This window comes from Argentina anserina, chromosome 4 (genome assembly GCF_933775445.1).
Source record: "Argentina anserina chromosome 4, drPotAnse1.1, whole genome shotgun sequence".
Lineage (NCBI taxonomy): Eukaryota > Viridiplantae > Streptophyta > Magnoliopsida > Rosales > Rosaceae > Argentina > Argentina anserina.
In genome coordinates, this window is record NC_065875.1 from 14929408 (window position 1) to 14947128 (window position 17721).

Here is a 17721-nt window from a genome sequence, read left to right on the forward strand (position 1 = left end):
TTGGCTCAAGGGTGACATGCACTTGATCTTGAGAATTTGAGTTTGGATTCGGATTTGATGAAGAACGAGCGATTTGATAGCTTGATGATTCTTTGTGGACTTGAGTTTGATTTGGATTTGATGAAGAACGAGCGATTTGGTAGCTTGATGATTCTTCGTGGACTTGAGTTTGAATTTAGATTTGATGAAGAACGAGCGATTTGGTAGCTTAATGATTCTTCGTGGACTTAAGAGACTTCGGGATTTCTCGAGAGTGATCTTACTTAAGTGATTTCTCTCTTCTTCTCCAGTCTCATTATCTTCATGTTGGAAGGGGTATTTATAGTATCAATGCTTCTATTTTATAGAATATTTTAATGACACTAAAATAATAGTATTTATTTAATTGTATAATTAAATCAATATGTATTTTCTGATTAATTTAAAATTAGTTATTCTCATAACTAAATTAAGCAAAAAATAAATGATTTAATTATAACTGTTAAATTTTTTTAATTAATTTAATAAAATGTCTCATTACCATTTCGAATCGTCAATGACATTCAATTTCCGATTTAAGTCGGAATCACGTAGTTTCGATTACGATCATTCATTTATGTGCTGACACGAGTTTTATTCGGATATGCACTAACTTTTTGACTTTTGGGTCACGTGTGCAATTTTGTCGGGTTTTTGGTCGAGTTAATCATTTAATGAAGATGATTTACTTCATTAAATTTCATGTGTCTACAAATGTCCCCACTTCAAGTCGTGATGCAGACATGTCGTTGTCACGTGCCGAAAGTGCAGCTTGAAGTATGCACTTTGATTTGGAGAATTTATGGAATTAGCTTCTGAGGCTCCGTAAAATTTGTAGTAATCTTTCCATGATATAGTTGTTTGATGCTTAAAAGTATATAATATATTTCTTTGTTTAATTGCATAGAGATTCCACCGCCGAAAACATGTTTTGCTTTAAATTATTTTGTGTTTTCTCTTTACTTTCAATTGTGATGTATAACCCGGCTATGATTCTGGTGATTTCATGTCGGTACATGGTTGGAATATTTTGAGTGGAGGACTGCCAGCTCCTTCTGACCTTCTGATCTACCCATAATTTCACAAAGTCTTCACCCATTACTTTTATTCTCTATGCTTTATCAATCAATAGCCAAGCCATCATTGTATCATTCTTTGGCATGTGCTCACGACAGAAAAATCTCATCATCACCTTCCAAGACAATAATTGGAGCTCAAAACGATAGTATAACTTCAGTTCCTTGTGCAACTAGTGGAGTTACTATTTGAACAGTTCTAACTTCATAGTTCATAGTACTTCTGTCTGAAGTGAGCATACTCACAGTGAAAAGTTTATACTCAAATCTTTCCTAATGCAAGGATGCTATTTCTCCACACTAACCTCTAACTTAGGCATGCGCACAGATTCTAAATGGTACACAAACTGTAACTTCCACTTTGTCCCTAACTTTTGTGGGCCATCAAACAAGACTGGAATAATTGCTGGTGAAAGGAAAAGCTTGCATACTATTGAAGCCTATGCAGAGGCAAGATGATAAAGATACTCACTTCCAGGTAGACAAGTTGATCTCAAAAGTATATACAGCTTCAGCACAGTGAGACTTCACTAGTGCAAGAGCTATGTAGCGATGAGAAATCTTGTTCTTTTCTTCTTTTGACATCTCGGCATAGGTTTTATCATAACCTTCTTTGGCATGTGCTCATTCTTTGACATGTGCTCACGACAAAACAATCTAGGAATACCAAGCCAGAAAACTCGAGTAACATGTGACGACAACATGATTCTGACGAGGCTAGGAAAATCTGGTGGTCGGTTCAAATTTGTGCTTCCCAAAGCGTGGGGGACATGACTTAGACTTTTCCTTTTTGGCAACAACATGTCGAAGATGTCTTTTTTGCTTCTCCTTATCCACATGACTTAGACAAGTGTGGGAGAGAATGTTTTAACATGGCCACATATGGTTAAGCACATGGAGGCATCATGAAGTTAAGGTGGAAGCTGTGGAGCTACCACATTCTTTAAATACTTGGCCATTTCCGAAAATTCTTACCTCCACTGGGTGAAGGCTCACCTCGCTTACGTGGTATAATAACAACCACTTCTTTCGGTCAGTGTATGTATTGACGTTAGTCAATTTAGGTCCGTCAGTTACCGTTTGCTTCAAAACAGGTGGGGGTAAAAACAATCAAAAAGTTGATGTGTTGTTGTACACTTGTACTCTCATTGAAACCCAGAAAGTCAGAAACGGTAGAACTCTCTCTCTCTCACTGAACTTCTGAAGATGTAATAATGTAATCTTTCCTTTTTTTTTACTTCAGCATTAGAAATCTTAATAACAAGATTGAAATTGTAGAAACTAGATCAACAAAAACTCATAGTTTCCAATTCCTCTTATAAATTAGCTGATTTGAAGTTGGTATTCATGTTCATATTAATCATTCTTTTCATCAAAATTAGTACCCAAATAATCAATCTTTAAGCTTTTGATCCATGACGTCTCCAATTCAGCTTCGAACATTGTATTTGAATTCTTTCTCTCATCGACACCCAACCCCGAGTGAATATTAAGCTTTTATATTCTTTCTCTAAGATTCCTTTGAGGTGCGAATTGTTTCTGGTGGGTTTGATTCTTTTTAGTTTTTTGGTCAAATCTTCTGGGGTTGGTTGGAGAGATGGTGTTAATTAACATTTGCTTGCTGTGATTATTAGCAATTGGACATGAAATCATTTTTGTGCAACTATTGATTCAAATCATGGAAAGCTTTTTCTACGATCTTCCCTTTACATCAATCATGGTTGGAGGCTCTGTGTGTTCTCCAATGATGGGCATTTCCGATCATGGAAAGTTGAGAATATGGGATTGAAGTGGGACTTGAAGGAGAGGAGGGCGACAACGTCGAAGGAGGGTTGCGGAGATGAGGAGGAAGGTGATGAGGAGAGTAGTGATGGCCATTCTTTGATAGGGGTAAGGTTGTAACTTTTTAATGGGTTTAGTGGTTTGGAGCAGGGAGAAGGGTGATGGATGAGGGTGGCGGTGGATGGCAACAAATCGAAGATAAACAAATCAAAAGGTCGATACATATGGAGAAATAGAGGCAGAGGTCGATACTAGTTTAGGTTTCTTTTTTGTTATTTCTTTTCTTTTTTGGTTTTGGAGTCACAGTAATTTAACATCACAAAATATTATGTGGTTGAAAACACGCCATGTGTCTATAATTTGACTTTATATTAATTATTAATATTTTTGTAACATTTAGAATATCATAGAAAATTGCTCCTGTACTCAAAAAAATTCCCAAAAAATTTACGCTCTCTAGCTAATGCACTGAATCCACATATGTAATTTTTTGACTTATTTTTTACATGAGTGATACGGCTGTCCTTAGGGAATAAGTAGGTTATATAAGGTTGACCACGCGAATCAAAACCTAATTAACGACCAAAATCGGAGAGTTTTGTACCACATTCATATTTCAGTTTCGTAATTACATTTAACGGTCGAAATTTCTTTTATGAGTTTTAATATTTCAAGTCACAATATGCTTAGTAACATAGTATAACTTGTGCAAATGAGTATGTTTATAAACCAACTATACTTATGAAAGAAATTTGAAAAAACCAACCGTAAGATATATTTTCGATAACGTATGGATTTCGATCGACTCGGTAAACTCTAAAATCTCCTTTACCTCCCCAATGACAACTGTATATAGGAATTGAATTTCGGGAAAACAGACCGTCGGATGTGGTCACTACATGAAAATATGGTCACGATTAAATATTCACCTATATTGAATCTCGTTTGGGTCTTGATCTTCTCGGTCAACCCCAAGTGTCATTCATCCTCCATAAAGGTAGTTATGTCACGAAGGCATGTATTTTTTAAAATGTTTACATGGATGGGTAAAGTGCATCATCGTGAGGGCATCATAAATTTTTGGGATCTTTTTGGGCAATGACACTATTTTAAAAGAATTTTTGAAGTTGTGAAATAATTTTACAAAGTCAAAACTTCAATTAGATTGACACATGCATGGTGAGAAACACCAAGTGTAAAATCTTTTGAAAATCATATAAATAGCTCTGGTACTCAAACAAATCTCCAAAAAACTGTACACATTCCCGATAATGCACTATATCTACCCATCCAAACTTTTGGACATATTTTTCACATGGTTGTATAGCTACCTCTTAAAGATGTAGTATGTTATATAGGATTAACAACAAGGATGGAAACCCAATCGTTCATGAAATTAGGTGAATTTCCTATCGTAGCACTGCTTTCACTACAAACCTACAATGATAATATCTTGATGTTGATTTTTTTCAAAAATTGATTTCTTGGATAGAGTTAGTTTGAAATCATATTCTTTCCCAAATAATATATGAAAAAATTATGTCATTTTATAAAGTACAATGGGACTCATGTAATTAAACTTAAGTATTTGATAAATTGAAAATTAACCGTTAGATATGATTGTTATAGTGAAATGTGGATATGTTTTGAAATTTACTTATTTTCATCAATTTATGGGCCTTGATCATGAGATAGATATGAATGAATCATCATACTTCCATAAGACCACCTATCTCCTTATGTGATAAATTTTCCGAATTTTTATATAAGTGAATATAGCTTATTATTCTAAGAGCGTGTTAATTTTAATAAATCATTTTTTATATTTAATTTTTAAAGGTTTTAAAGATCAGATAGCCTAAAAATTAATATAAATCCTAAATTGACCATTATGGTGGCAACTTATTCTCTCACTTAATTTATTATTTACAGAAAATATTTTCTGATATTATTATTTTAAATGGCTATGGAGTATTGATTAAAGTGATTATTAAATCCCTCATTAGATCTAATCTGTATTTGTGTTGATATATCTAGGAGAGTTGGATAAGGTTGAGAAGCAGGGGAACACCCAAGCAAGGGAGCTCATAATTTGTGTGTATCTCATTTCTTTTCCATTCTGCAAAACCCATATCCCCGTCACCTGATTCTCCAATTTTTCCACGACCACGACCACGACGACTTCCATCTCCATCTCGGGAAGCGAGTGTTGATCTCTTCAGCAGTCCGCATATATGACATGAGTTGCAATGGGATTAGCTTCGAGAATGGAGGAGTGGAACATTCCTTGACTTGGAGGAATTCTCAACTCTAGGCTTTTTGGATATGCTCGGGGACATTTTAAATTTCTGGGTCATGCTCTGATGAAGGCTCTTCAGCTCAGGTTGTGGAGGCCTGCAGGAGCTGTTCTTCTACTCTAGTTGTATCGCGGAAACAAAGACACGCATGTCATGCACGTGCTAGTAAACCCAATTGTTACTGCAGTGTTTGATTTCTTTCCCTGAATTGAATTGGCCGTTAGCGCGTGTATTCCACACGCCGTTAATAGAACAGAAGTGAAGGTTCACTAGGTGAATGGAAGAACCTCCGGGCCATTTCACCATTAGCAATATAAGGTACTTTTTGGCCTCAAAATTCGAAGCTTTAGTCATTTTCTTTTCCTTAGTTTCTGCATCATGTCACCAAGATTGGCTAGCAAAGCTCCCTTCACCGGAGGAACATCGATCCAAACATCTTGATGAAGTACTTGTAGGCCGCCAACACTGTCTTGAGAAGCAAAGTGAGAAAGCCGAGATCTGTATGCTCGGTTCCTCCCATAGTCAAATGAGGTTCTGGGCATTTTGGGAAATAGTGGCACGCCAATGACCTCACCGTGAAGCACTTTGTGCTTGCAAAATAATCACTATTAAGACCTAAAGCTTCTGAAAATAACTGGGATATCGTCTCTACCACTCCATCCATGTGTTTCATGTACTCACTCACTTCTCGTATGCACACTTGCGGTATTGCTTCAAAGCTTTTCGGGTCTTCTAGAATCTTGCATGACAAGGTATCCCTCCAGTCAGCTGGCGTCGTCGCCTTCAAATCTCCATGAAAGCTGAAGAAGTTAACCTTCTCCTTGAAATCACGGGAGTACCACTTCGCCTTCTCGTCCTGGGGAAGTTCATGAAACTCGCGTATACTTTTTTGGATCCCCTCCATAGCTTCAAGTGGAATTCCATGGTTCACCAACTGAAAGAATCCCCACGACTCGGCTGCTTTGTATATGTCGTTGATGATCTCTTTTCGCTTCTCACTGTTATTAAAGCCGCTGAGATCAATCACCGGAAACTGAAGTTTGCGAATCTTCGCCTGATATTGCTCATCATCTATTGGGACAGCTGAGTTGAGAAGATCCTCTGGAGGGTGTATGAACATGCCTGGGAGCTTCGTCACCCCAGCGTCTGAAATTCCTTTGACGCCGGCTTTGCTTTTGTCAAATGCTTTCAGCTCCTTCTCACGCAGGGCTCGTAATCCACAACTGCTGCCATTATTGTGTTTTGGATATTTTTAAGCCAAGAACAAGTTTGCAAGTTCAACGTCTATGTCCCCGACTTCGTCTTCTTCGGGGGGTCCACCACCACGTCAGCCGACATGGCCGAGACGTTTCAGGCGGCCTCGGTGGCGAAGCTGCTGGAGAAGCTGGGCGTGGAGAGGTTCAGCGTGGTGGGGACCAGCCACGGCGGGTTCGTGGCGTACCACTTGGCCAGAATGTGGCCGGAGATAGTTGAGAAGGTGGTGATCGCCAGCTCGGGGGTCAACATGAGAGGGAGAGATAGCGAGGCGTTGCTCAAGAGAGCTGACGTCTACAAAATCGAAGAACTCATGCTTCCGGCCACCGCTGCGCAGCTCCACAAGTCCATCGACATCGGCCGAAGACTTGACCGTGAGTGGCGTCGGCGCCCAATAAACCTCCTCATGCGCTTCTTCTTCCACTTGGCCCTCATGGTGTGGCTAAGATGAAATTGGCTTCAGAAATCCTAGATTTGCAAAGAAGGCAAAGGAGAGAGGAAGTGATAGCGGCTTTGGGAGACGGGTCTCAGTTTTTTTTTTTTTAATCATGGTCTGATTTTGACCTTTTTTATAATTTTTTTTTCAGGATTTTGACAATAATTTGAGAGTCACGCTCAATCTAAGCATTTGACTGCTTTCGACATGCGTTGATTTCTGGCGGATTTGAAGAACGTAAACGACCTAATCGCTTAACTGCTCTCATTTCATAGACTTCACAGCACTCAATAAAAGCGTTTTAGGCTTTACGCATCACATTTACCACAGTGGCTTTCAAGAGTTTGAAGAACGTAAAAGACCCAATCGCTTGAATGCTCTCAATTAATAGATTTGACAACACTCAATAAAATCATTTTAAGCTTTACACATCACATCTACCACAGTGACTTACAAGAATTTGAAGAACGTAAACGACCTAATCGCTTGGCTGCTCTGAATTGATAAACTTGACAACACTCAATAAAAGCATTTTAGTCTTTACGCATCACATTCACCACGGTGGCTTTCAAGGGTTTGAAGAACGTAAACGACCTAATCGCTTGACTGTCTCAATTCATAGACTTGACAGCACTCAATAAAAGCGTTTTAGGCTTTACGCATTACATTCAGCATGACTGCTTTCAGGAGTTTCAAGGACATAAACGACCTAATCGCTTGACTGCTCTCAATTCATAGACTTGACAATACTTAATAAAAGCGTTTTAGGCTTTACGCATTACATTCAGCATGACGGCTTTCAAGAGTTTCAAGGATTTGACCTGGATGTGATAGTTGACTTGAATGATCAGGACTTGCTTTCTTTTTCTTTTTTACGGACTTGTTTTTTTTTTTTTGAAATTCAATCGTCTTGTAATAAGTCGATTTTGAAATTCAACTTACTATCACTGAAAAAAGACATTTGCTCTATCATTTGACGGACAAACCCTTATTTTTATTTTGATGTGACTAAACTTAAAATTGTTATTCTCAAGCTGCCTACGTATCCTTCTGTATTCCGCCACAATTATGTAAGCTTCATTGATGTATATGTCACGACCTCAAAGTCATGAAACTCAAATTTCGAAGTCATGAAAAACTCTAAAACAATCTCAATAAATCAAAATCATTTTAATGTCACAGCGGATCATTACTGAGTTAATAGTACAACTCAGTCAAATTGATTATCACAAACCAAATTTATAATTCAATATTATATCCAATGGAAATGTAAAAATCATCTCAAATGCTCACCACAAGATCAAATAAAACAACTTCAAGTCTTCAGAGTTGTCCGTCGATTTCCGCTAATCCACACCTGTGGAATTATCCCTTACACTATCAAATAGGTGCACTAGGATTGTAAACACAAACCCGGTAAGCTTTGCAGCTCGTATGAGTAAAACAATAATATAACTTGCATAAAAATATATACGAAAATCCACAAAACATCAATTATAAATGCACTCATGAGTCATTGGACGATCCATCTGGTTGTCCAATATTGACAGAAAATATATATGCTCATGAGAAATCGGGCAACTCCTCTGTTTACCCACATGCATTTATAATACGGTTACTCATGAGCGCTGGTACACCTCTGTTACCCCTCATGTTAGTACGCCGCCCGACATTGGGCAACCACTTGCTACCCAATATCCAAAAATCTAGGTACTCATAAGCACTGGTACATCACTGTTACCCCTCATGTTAATACCCGGCAGACAGACTAGAGCTCTAACTAAATCGTAACTATCGCCCGGCCAAGGCTAGGTTCCGACTGGCCAACACGTCCAAAGACAGGTCCACAGACCACAAAAACGTTTTGACATCACTCACGTTAAAACCACGTACAAACAATCATCACATGATATTGTACAAATAAATCAACATGCTCAATAAATAAACATCACCACTATAATGAACTTACTCACAACGGAAATTATGACAGTATATAATATAGCAAACCATATATATGTTCTTATTTTACCAATTATACACATACACAATCCACTATATCATATACATATCATAGTTTATTCTTTTAAATTTGGCGTATTCCTAAATCTCTGCAAGGGTAGATTCGTCAACTGTGAGATTTTACTCACTTTATAATCCCCAGCGTAATTTCCACGATTCCCGAAAGTGAATCCTTTACTTAATGTATCGATCACCTAGAATAGATAAGAAATGAATTTATTATCGTTACGTAAAACCTTAAATGCCGAAACAGTAATAATGTTTTCCTGTTCAGCAATTTCTGGTTTTTACGAAATTACTGTTCACGTAAATACTATTCACATATTACTATACAAATACATATTAATTACGTATTCTTGTATGAGTACATACTATTTACGTATTTTCTGTATGAGTACATACTATTTACGTATTCATGTACGTCCATGTACTATTTCATCGTAAATATTGTCTCAGTAAATAATAATTACCGTATTACCTTTTAGAAATTATTTTTACAATTACGGTTCGTTAAATAATTTTACATTCACCGTACGTAAAATAAATTTACATTCATTGTACATAAATTACTTTTTACATTCACCGTACGTAAAAATAATTTTACAAAAATTACTGTTTGAAAATCACAGTGCCAGCGCGTGGGGCCCACGCCCCTCTCCTGAAATCAGCGCGTAGCTCGCCACCGCCACCGCCACCGCCGCCCCCAAACCCCTCCATTTCCTCTCCTCTTCCCCTCCACGGCCCATGGCCACCCAATGCACTCCTCAACTTCCCTCACGCGCTGCCTAAGGCGGCGATATCCTCACCACCTCCTCCTCCTCCGAACCTTCCCCAAATCAACCCAAAATCCAACAAACAATCAATCTCAACCATCATTTACATCAAATCATACCTAGATCGTACGTTGGAGCCACCAGAACGTCGTCGGAGAGGGATGGATCGCCGATCGTGGTCGATTTCTCGAAGGAAGAAGAGCGGTGCGATTTCGAGTTCCAATCTCCTAGCAGACGGCTTCGCGACGAGGATAGGTGGTGGTGAGTCGGTCTCCGTGCTCTGGTCTCGCCGGAAATGAAGCTAGCATGGCGGAGGGAGTCGCGCGAGCCTCGGGTTGTCGTGCGAGCTTCACGGCGGTGAGGGGGACCGCGTCGAGTTCGGGGTTTGGAGTGGAGAGCCTTGCGAAGCTTTTGGGTGAGGCGGTGAGAGCCACAACGGCCCAGTGGTGAGAGAGAGGGTTTCCGAAAATGGAAACCCTAAATCTAAAAATCTCATTTTTATACCCACTTCCAAAATCGGAAACTAACTTCCGTCGTTAATAACTTTTACTTACGACTTCCGATTAGAACGCGTGACATGTCCACGAACTCGTATCGACGAGCTCTACAATTTTCATGAAGGAAGTTTTTGCAAACGAGAAACGGAGTAAAAGTCTATTCTCGCGTCGTGGAAACGTAACGTTTTCCTAATTAGAAATTCTGATAACGGTTCTGTTTTCGATTTACAATGTCGCGAGGCGAAACATTGCGGTTTATTAATCATACAAAGTTGATAAATTCCTACAAATTCAAATAAATCGATCCCGAAAAATCGGGTCATTACAATCTACCCCCCCTCCTAAGGGAATTTCGTCCCGAAATTCAGGTTCTCTACTCAAGAAACAGTTGTGGATAACTTGCCTTCATAACAGACTCTAGTTCCCAAGAGGCATCGCCCTCATCATGATGACTCCACAACATTTTGACTAACTGCGTTTCTTTCCTCCGGAGCTTCTTGGTGGATCTATCCAGAATACGAACCGGCTCAGTAACGAACGTGGTACATACCTCCTCAACATGGAAATGTGGAAGACGTTGTGAACTCCTGACATGCTAGTAGGCAAGGCTAGTCGATATGCTAGTTCTCCTACCTTTTCGAGAATCTCAAAGGGCCCAACATACCTCGGAGCCAACTTTCCTTTCTTGCCAAATCTCACTACACCCCTCATAGGTGAGACTTTTAAGAACACATGATCGCCGATCTCGAATTCCACTTGTCTCCTCTTTAAGTCTGCATAGCTCTTCGGTCTACTCTGTGCGGTCCGATCCTATCTCGAATGATCAAGATCTTCTCTGTGGTTTCTTGAACCACCTATAGGCCCATTAATGCTTCATCACCAACTTCAGCCCAACATATAGGTGTAATGTCGATGCTAGAATGGTAACTGTTGTTGTAGACAAACTCAATCAACCTCAAATGATCCTCCCAGCTACCTTTAAAATCTAACATACAAGCTCTCAACATATCCTCCATCACCTGATTCACCCGTTTTGTTTGTCCATCAGTTTGAGGATGAAAAGCAGTCTTCAAATCCAAGGTAGTTCCTATAGCCTTGTGCAAACCACCCCATAATTTCGAAGTGAAATGTTCATCTCAATCAGAAACAATAGAAACTGGAGCTCCATGAAGTCTCACTATCTTATCCACATATAGTTTCCCTAGCACGTCCACAGAATACTTCATTGACACTGGAAGAAAATGTGCCGACTTCGTCAATCAATCGACAATCACTCATATCGCATCGTGACTATTCTTGGACCTAGGCAGTCCAGTCACAAAATCCATTGATATTTGTTCCCACTTCTAAAGAGGAATAGTCAATGGCTTCAACATGCCAGCTAGTCGTTGATGTTCTGCTTTCACTTGCTGACACGTAAGACACTTCGATACAAATTCAGCCACATCTTTCTTCATCCCGTTCCACCAGAATTGCATGCATAGGTCCTTGTACATTTTGGTGTTCCCTGGATGAACGGTATAACGAGATCGGCGTGCCATGCAGAGGACCTCCTCCTTGAGATTAGTACAATCTGGAACACACAATCTTGTCCCAAACCTCAACCCTCCATTGGGTCCAACTCTCCACTCGGAAGGACATTCATCAAGCGTATCTACTACAAGGTTAGCTTATGAGAATTTATCTTGTGCCTGACCCTGTATGATCCTTATGATTAATGTAGGTTGCATAAAGACACTACCAAGAAAGACCTTTGGTTCTCCTCCCGATGGTACCAAGTCGAATTTTGATGCAGTTTCGAACATAAACCATTCTTAAACCATAAGAGAAGCGATCACACCTCTCGGTTTCTTGCTCAAGGCATCGCCCACCACATTTGTTTCCATGGGGATATTACAGTATACATCTCTGACGACGTAAGGACAATCTCACTTTGACTTGAATTTGGAGCCAGTCTTGTGCGTCATAATGATGGGTCTTCGAACATCAAGAACTAAATCATCAACTTGAAATGATCGTGGTCGAACACCTTTGTTGAAGGCGTGTGACATCCGAGCTTGGTAGCATTCCAGGTGTTGTTGTGCATCAAGCCTCTTCTCATCCAAAGCTTTTAACTCTTGATGGCGCAACTTGACATTTTCCTCATTTGTGAGACATTCTTGCAAAGCGATTCTCAATGACGGGATTTCTTTCTCTAATGGTAACATGGCTTCGACACCATAGACGACAGAGTAAGGTGTATCATTTGTGGCTGTTCGATACGTCATTCTATAAGCCCAGAGAGCTTCGCCAAATTTCTCATGCCAATCCCTCTGCTTCTTGAAGTGGAATTTCTTGGCGTTGCGATATTCGAGAAATACTTGGCGTTGTCTGTGATGATGCACCGTGGTATACCATAACGTTGTATAATGCTTCATGTAATGAAATCCATAACATTTTGTTTCTTTATTTCTTTGAGCTGTATCGCCTCTGCCCACTTTGAGAAGGAATCTGTGGCTGCCAGAATGTACATATCACCAGATGATGATTTCGTAGATGGGTCCGATTGCATCCATTCCCCAGACATCGAATGGGTGCGAAGCAATTGTCGGATGCAACAGCTCATGTGGCTGATGAATGAAGTTGGCATGAAATTGACAAGCTTGGCATTTCCGTGCATACTCCATACAATCCCTGACCATTGTGGGCCAATAATACCCTAGTCATCTTACTTGAAAATGTAACTTTGGTCCTGACTGATGTGCTCCACACACTCCAGAATGAACCTCTTCCATGGATTTATCTTTTCTCAAGCATCGAATGAGTACTCCGTCAAATGACTTCCGATATAAAGTTTCTTTGTAGTAGAGGAAGCGCGGTGCTCGCCGCTTGATGCTCCACCTTTGCTTCGAATATTCGGGAATCTTGTTGTGCTCAAGATAGTCGATAAAATGATGCCTATAATCTTTAACATCAATGGTGTAAACTGACACTACATGAGAACTGACACACTGGAGTGAAGGCTTTGTTGTCACAACCCACCTTTGGCAAATTGGGATGTCCAAATTTTGTCTCCAGACAATGCCAAAGTCGCCACCAAGTTTGCCAATGCGTCTGCCATTTGAATTTCTTTCCGTGGCACATGTATGAGTGTAATATTATCAAAGCCCTTCAAGAGTTATGTGGCGAGTTGGAAATAAGGTACCAAATCTTCCTTCTTGACCTCGTAATTAGTGAGCAGTTGATCAATCACTAACTTCGAGTCTCCATACACTTCGAGACTTTGGATTTCATTTCTAACGCTGTTTGCAATCCCATGATCAAGACTTGGTACTCTGCGATATTGTTGGAGCACAGTTCCCCAAGAGTGAAAGAATAAAGAAATATATGTTTTTATGGAGAGACAAAAATAACACCAGCCCCTGCTCCATCTGCCCTAGATGAGCCATCAAAAAACATCTTCCAAGTAGAGAGGACCTCTGCAAGGAAGACTTCCTCATCTGGGAAGTCATCTGAGATTTCCCAATCCACTAGAATAGGGTGGTCTGCCAGGAAGCCAGCCAACACCTGTCTTTTCACTGCTTTAGCGGGCACATATATGATGTCGTATTGGTTCAATAGTTACTCCCACTTAGCCATGCGCCCGGTTAGAACTGGTTTAAATAATATGAACTTAACTAGATCGGCTCACGCCATCAAGTGCATTGTGTAAACTTGCATGTAATGCCTTAACTTTTGAATGGCGAATACGAGTACAAGACATCTTCTCTATCGGCGGATAATTTAGCTCAGGTTCGGTAAGGGTCCGACTTAAGTAGTACAAGGATTTCTCCTTTTTGGCTTCATTTTCTTGGGCAAGAAAGGCCCCAAGTGATCTCTCTTGAGCCGCGATGTAAAGGATAAGAGGTTTCCCAGCGATAGGTGCACCCAACACTGGAGGATTCGCCAGGTATTTATTTATGCTCTCAAAGGCATTGCGACAAGCTTTATCCCATAAAATGAAACATCTTTCTTCATAAGTGAGCTGAATGGTTGGCAACGGCCCGCCAGGTTCGATATGAACCGTCTGATGAAGGCAAGTCATCCTTGGAGGCTTTTCAACTCGTGCAAATCTCTTGGCCATGGCATTTCCTGGATGGCTTTAATTTTTGATTGGTCTACCTCGATGCCTCGGTGCTTCACGATGAATCTAAGAAATTTTCCAGAACTGACGCCGAAGGCACACTTTAAATGATTCATTTTTAACTGGTATTTGCGTAACTTGTCAAACACTCTTCGTAGATCTTGCAAGTGATCACTTCATTTCTTTGTTTTGACAACCAAATCATCAACATAGCACTCTACATACTTGTGCAACATGTCACCGAAAATTTTCTGCATAGCACGTTGGTACGTTGCACCGGCATTTTTTAACCCGAATGACATGACCTTATAGCAATAAATTCCTTTGGGAGTTTGAAATGCAGTGAGTTCCTCATCCTCTAAGACCATCCTTATCTAGTTGTAACCTGATGACCTGTCCATGAATGACAAAACCTCATGCCCGGTTGTCGCATCCACCATGAGCTCTATGATTGGCAGAGGGAAATCATCTTTTGGATACACCTCATTTAAGTCACGAAAATCTACACAAACGCAGATTTGTCTGTTCTTCTTCTTGACATGAACAATGTTTGCGATCCACTTGGGATACTGAACCTCTGTAATGAAGCATGCGTCAATCAACTTATCAACTTCTGCTTCAATTTGAGGAATAAGTTTTATTCGAAAGCGTCTTTGTGTTTGCTTGGTTGGCCGAGCCTCTGGTTTGACAGCAAGTCGATGAACTGCTACCTTTGGATTCAGGCCGGGCATTTCTTTGTACGTCCAAGCAAAGACATCTTTGTACTCGAGGAACATATCAAGATATTCTTTTTCTTCTTCGGAACTTAAAGACGCACTCACAAAAATAGGTCTTGGGTCTCCTTCTGTTCCCAAGTTAATCTCCTTAAGTTCGTCCCTAGTGGCTTGCCCCCCGTCTTCAAGTTCTGGAGGAGCTTCGTCTACTTCAATTTCAAAATCTTCATGATCGACTTCCTCTACAACATCTTTTTCTACCACCATGATATGATAAGAGGTTTGGACAATGTTATCCTCATCGCCATTGTCGAGGTTGCTTTCTCCTTTTTGGCCAGTGAATATGATGGTATGTTGCTTTACTTTGAGTTGATCCGTGGAATCCACTTCCAACACACAATGCCTCTTCATGCGTGATGGGATAAGACTTCAGATTTCTTTGCTCTCCGCTTGACTACAAGTCGTTTTCCTCTTGCTTATTTGTCGTTCCTTAGGAGTTTGGATCCTTTCCAATGTAGGCTTTCGCAGAATGAGGTTTGACTCTTTCTTATCTTTGTCTGAACTTGACATCCTTTTGAATACGGAAAGCCCGAGTGGTTGTACTACCGATGCGATTGAAGACTGAACCTCTACTTGTTGTCATGTTCACACGGTCAATAATTAACACACTTGTGATTGATCCTTCAATATGTTCAGATGTTGTTCTTCGAGAACCTGGACGAATGCGATCGAACGACGAAATGTGAGGAGTTGACTGAACCTCTTGACTCTTCTCTGCAACTACCTCGACACTGATATGTTGCACATTGGCTCGCTCCGCCCTTCTTCTTCCTGAAATTCAGATTGGCTTGCTGAAAGTGAAACCTAGACCAGCTTTAAAAGAATCAATTGTTTCCCCTTGCTTCTTAACTTCTTTTGTGGCTCATCGAGCTCATGAGCCATTTTTGCTGCAATTGGTTATCTTTTTTGCTTGATGAACCAAAGTCATATCCAACCTTTTCTAACAACTTATATACTTTAGGATTGAACCCTTCACTTGTTCTTTTCTTGGGCAGCAATCCATGTTCCGTCTTACCTTGAATTCATTTGACAAACCAGTTTAATGGCTGCTTTGTAGGATTTCGGTTGCTCACCTTTATTAATGGCCATGTTGATTCCTCCCTCAACAATTTCACATCATCCTCTTCTAATTTTCGTGGGCACTCTTGTGACTTTGTCCCCACAAATGGAGACTCCCCCTCCCTTCGTCTAGACTTCGAAACATAGCGAATGACCGGAAAAACATAGCTAGTTTTTCTTTCCGCAGACGATGTTGCCACTTCAGATGAGACTTTTTGCGACACTTCACCATGAAGCTCAATGTATTTTGATTTGGCATCATTCTCCATAACTTTAGCATCTTTCCCCGTAAAGGGTATTCTGACCGAAAGGACTTCTTTCATTGACTCCTCATCTGTGTAGAATTTAGAATCCGTAAAGTATGATTTAGCTTCTGTGAATAGTTTGGTATCTACTACCACAGTTTTCACACCTCCGGGATAGAACTTGAAGCATTGGTGTAAAGTGGATGGCACGATGTCATTTTTATGTACCCATGGTCGTCCCAACAACAAGTTGTACGAGGTCTTCGCATCGATGACATGTAACAAGGTGTTTGATTTTAGCTTTCCGATGTCCATGTCTAATCTGATCATCCTTATCGTTCTTTGTCCTCCTTGGTTGAAACCTTGGATCATGAGACGACTCCTTGATAACTCATCAACGTTGATGCCGAGTTGAGACATGGTTGACTTGGGCATGATAGTTACTACTGACCTTTCGTCTATGAGCATGCGATTCAACTTCCATTCTCGCATGTACCCTATCACAAAAAGAGGCCGATTATGTGGCTTAGAGCCCCATTGAAGGTCATCATATGTGAAGTGAATGTTATCACAATATGCATCACACACGCCACATTCCTTCATGCTAGTAGAGTATTTTTCTACGTCAATGAGCAACTCCACAAGTGCGCATCTCGTTGATTTTGGCAATTGCATCAAGTCAGAGAGGCTAAGTTGGAAAGGTAGACTCTCCAATTATTTCAACACCTCTTTCTTCTTTAACACTTGACTTGCACCTATTTCTCTTGCTTCGGGCTTCTCGTCTTCTTTGGAGCTGACTTCACAACTTGTGGCCATTGAAGTGACATTTGGTTGTTTTGTATGCAAGTGTTCTTTTGACAAGTTTTGGCAAAGAGCTTCCACAAATATGGAATGACTTTCATCTCAAAATGTCCTCGTCGGTTCTCCTCTCGTCGTGGAGGTGATTTCTTATGCCTTGGTTGGGCAACCGGTGAATTTGACATCATACCTTTACGAGTTCTTCTCCGGGTGACCAATATCCATCCTTCATCATCGGCATTAGAGGCAACTTGGAGGATAGGCGTGGAAGCATGACATTCTTTAACTTCTTTGGTCTTCTTATATTCGCGCGCCTCCTTTGTGAAACAGAACGGTGTTTTCATCAGGTGAAAAAATGAATGGAACTAGCTTGAACGACCCAAATGTTACGGTAGTGCAATTGACTTCAGCAACGTCGAGCTCAATCTTCCTTTTCTTGGCGAGATTTATTATTAAATCTTGAGAACAAAGCACTTCTCTATAGGGTGACTAATGAGGCGATGATATTTGCAATACTTTGAATCTTTGACTCGATGCATTTCTTCTGGACGCTTGCACTCCAGAAGATCTATTATCTTGTTTTCGAGCAGAT

General features: G+C 40.2%; 1 protein-coding gene and 1 pseudogene across 1 annotated transcript; one reads left to right on the forward strand and one right to left on the reverse strand.

Moving 5' to 3' along the window:
• Positions 1-5478: 5478 nt before the first annotated feature.
• LOC126792242 (1-aminocyclopropane-1-carboxylate oxidase homolog 12-like) lies at positions 5479-6406 on the reverse strand (annotated as a pseudogene).
• Positions 6407-6509: 103 nt separating this feature from the next.
• Positions 6510-7059, forward strand: LOC126792243 (uncharacterized). The gene is made up of 2 exons (XM_050518704.1): positions 6510-6863; positions 7015-7059. Exons 1-2 carry the CDS (start codon positions 6510-6512, stop codon positions 7057-7059), a joined length of 399 nt encoding a protein of 132 aa, XP_050374661.1.
• The last annotated feature ends 10662 nt before the right edge of the window (positions 7060-17721 follow it).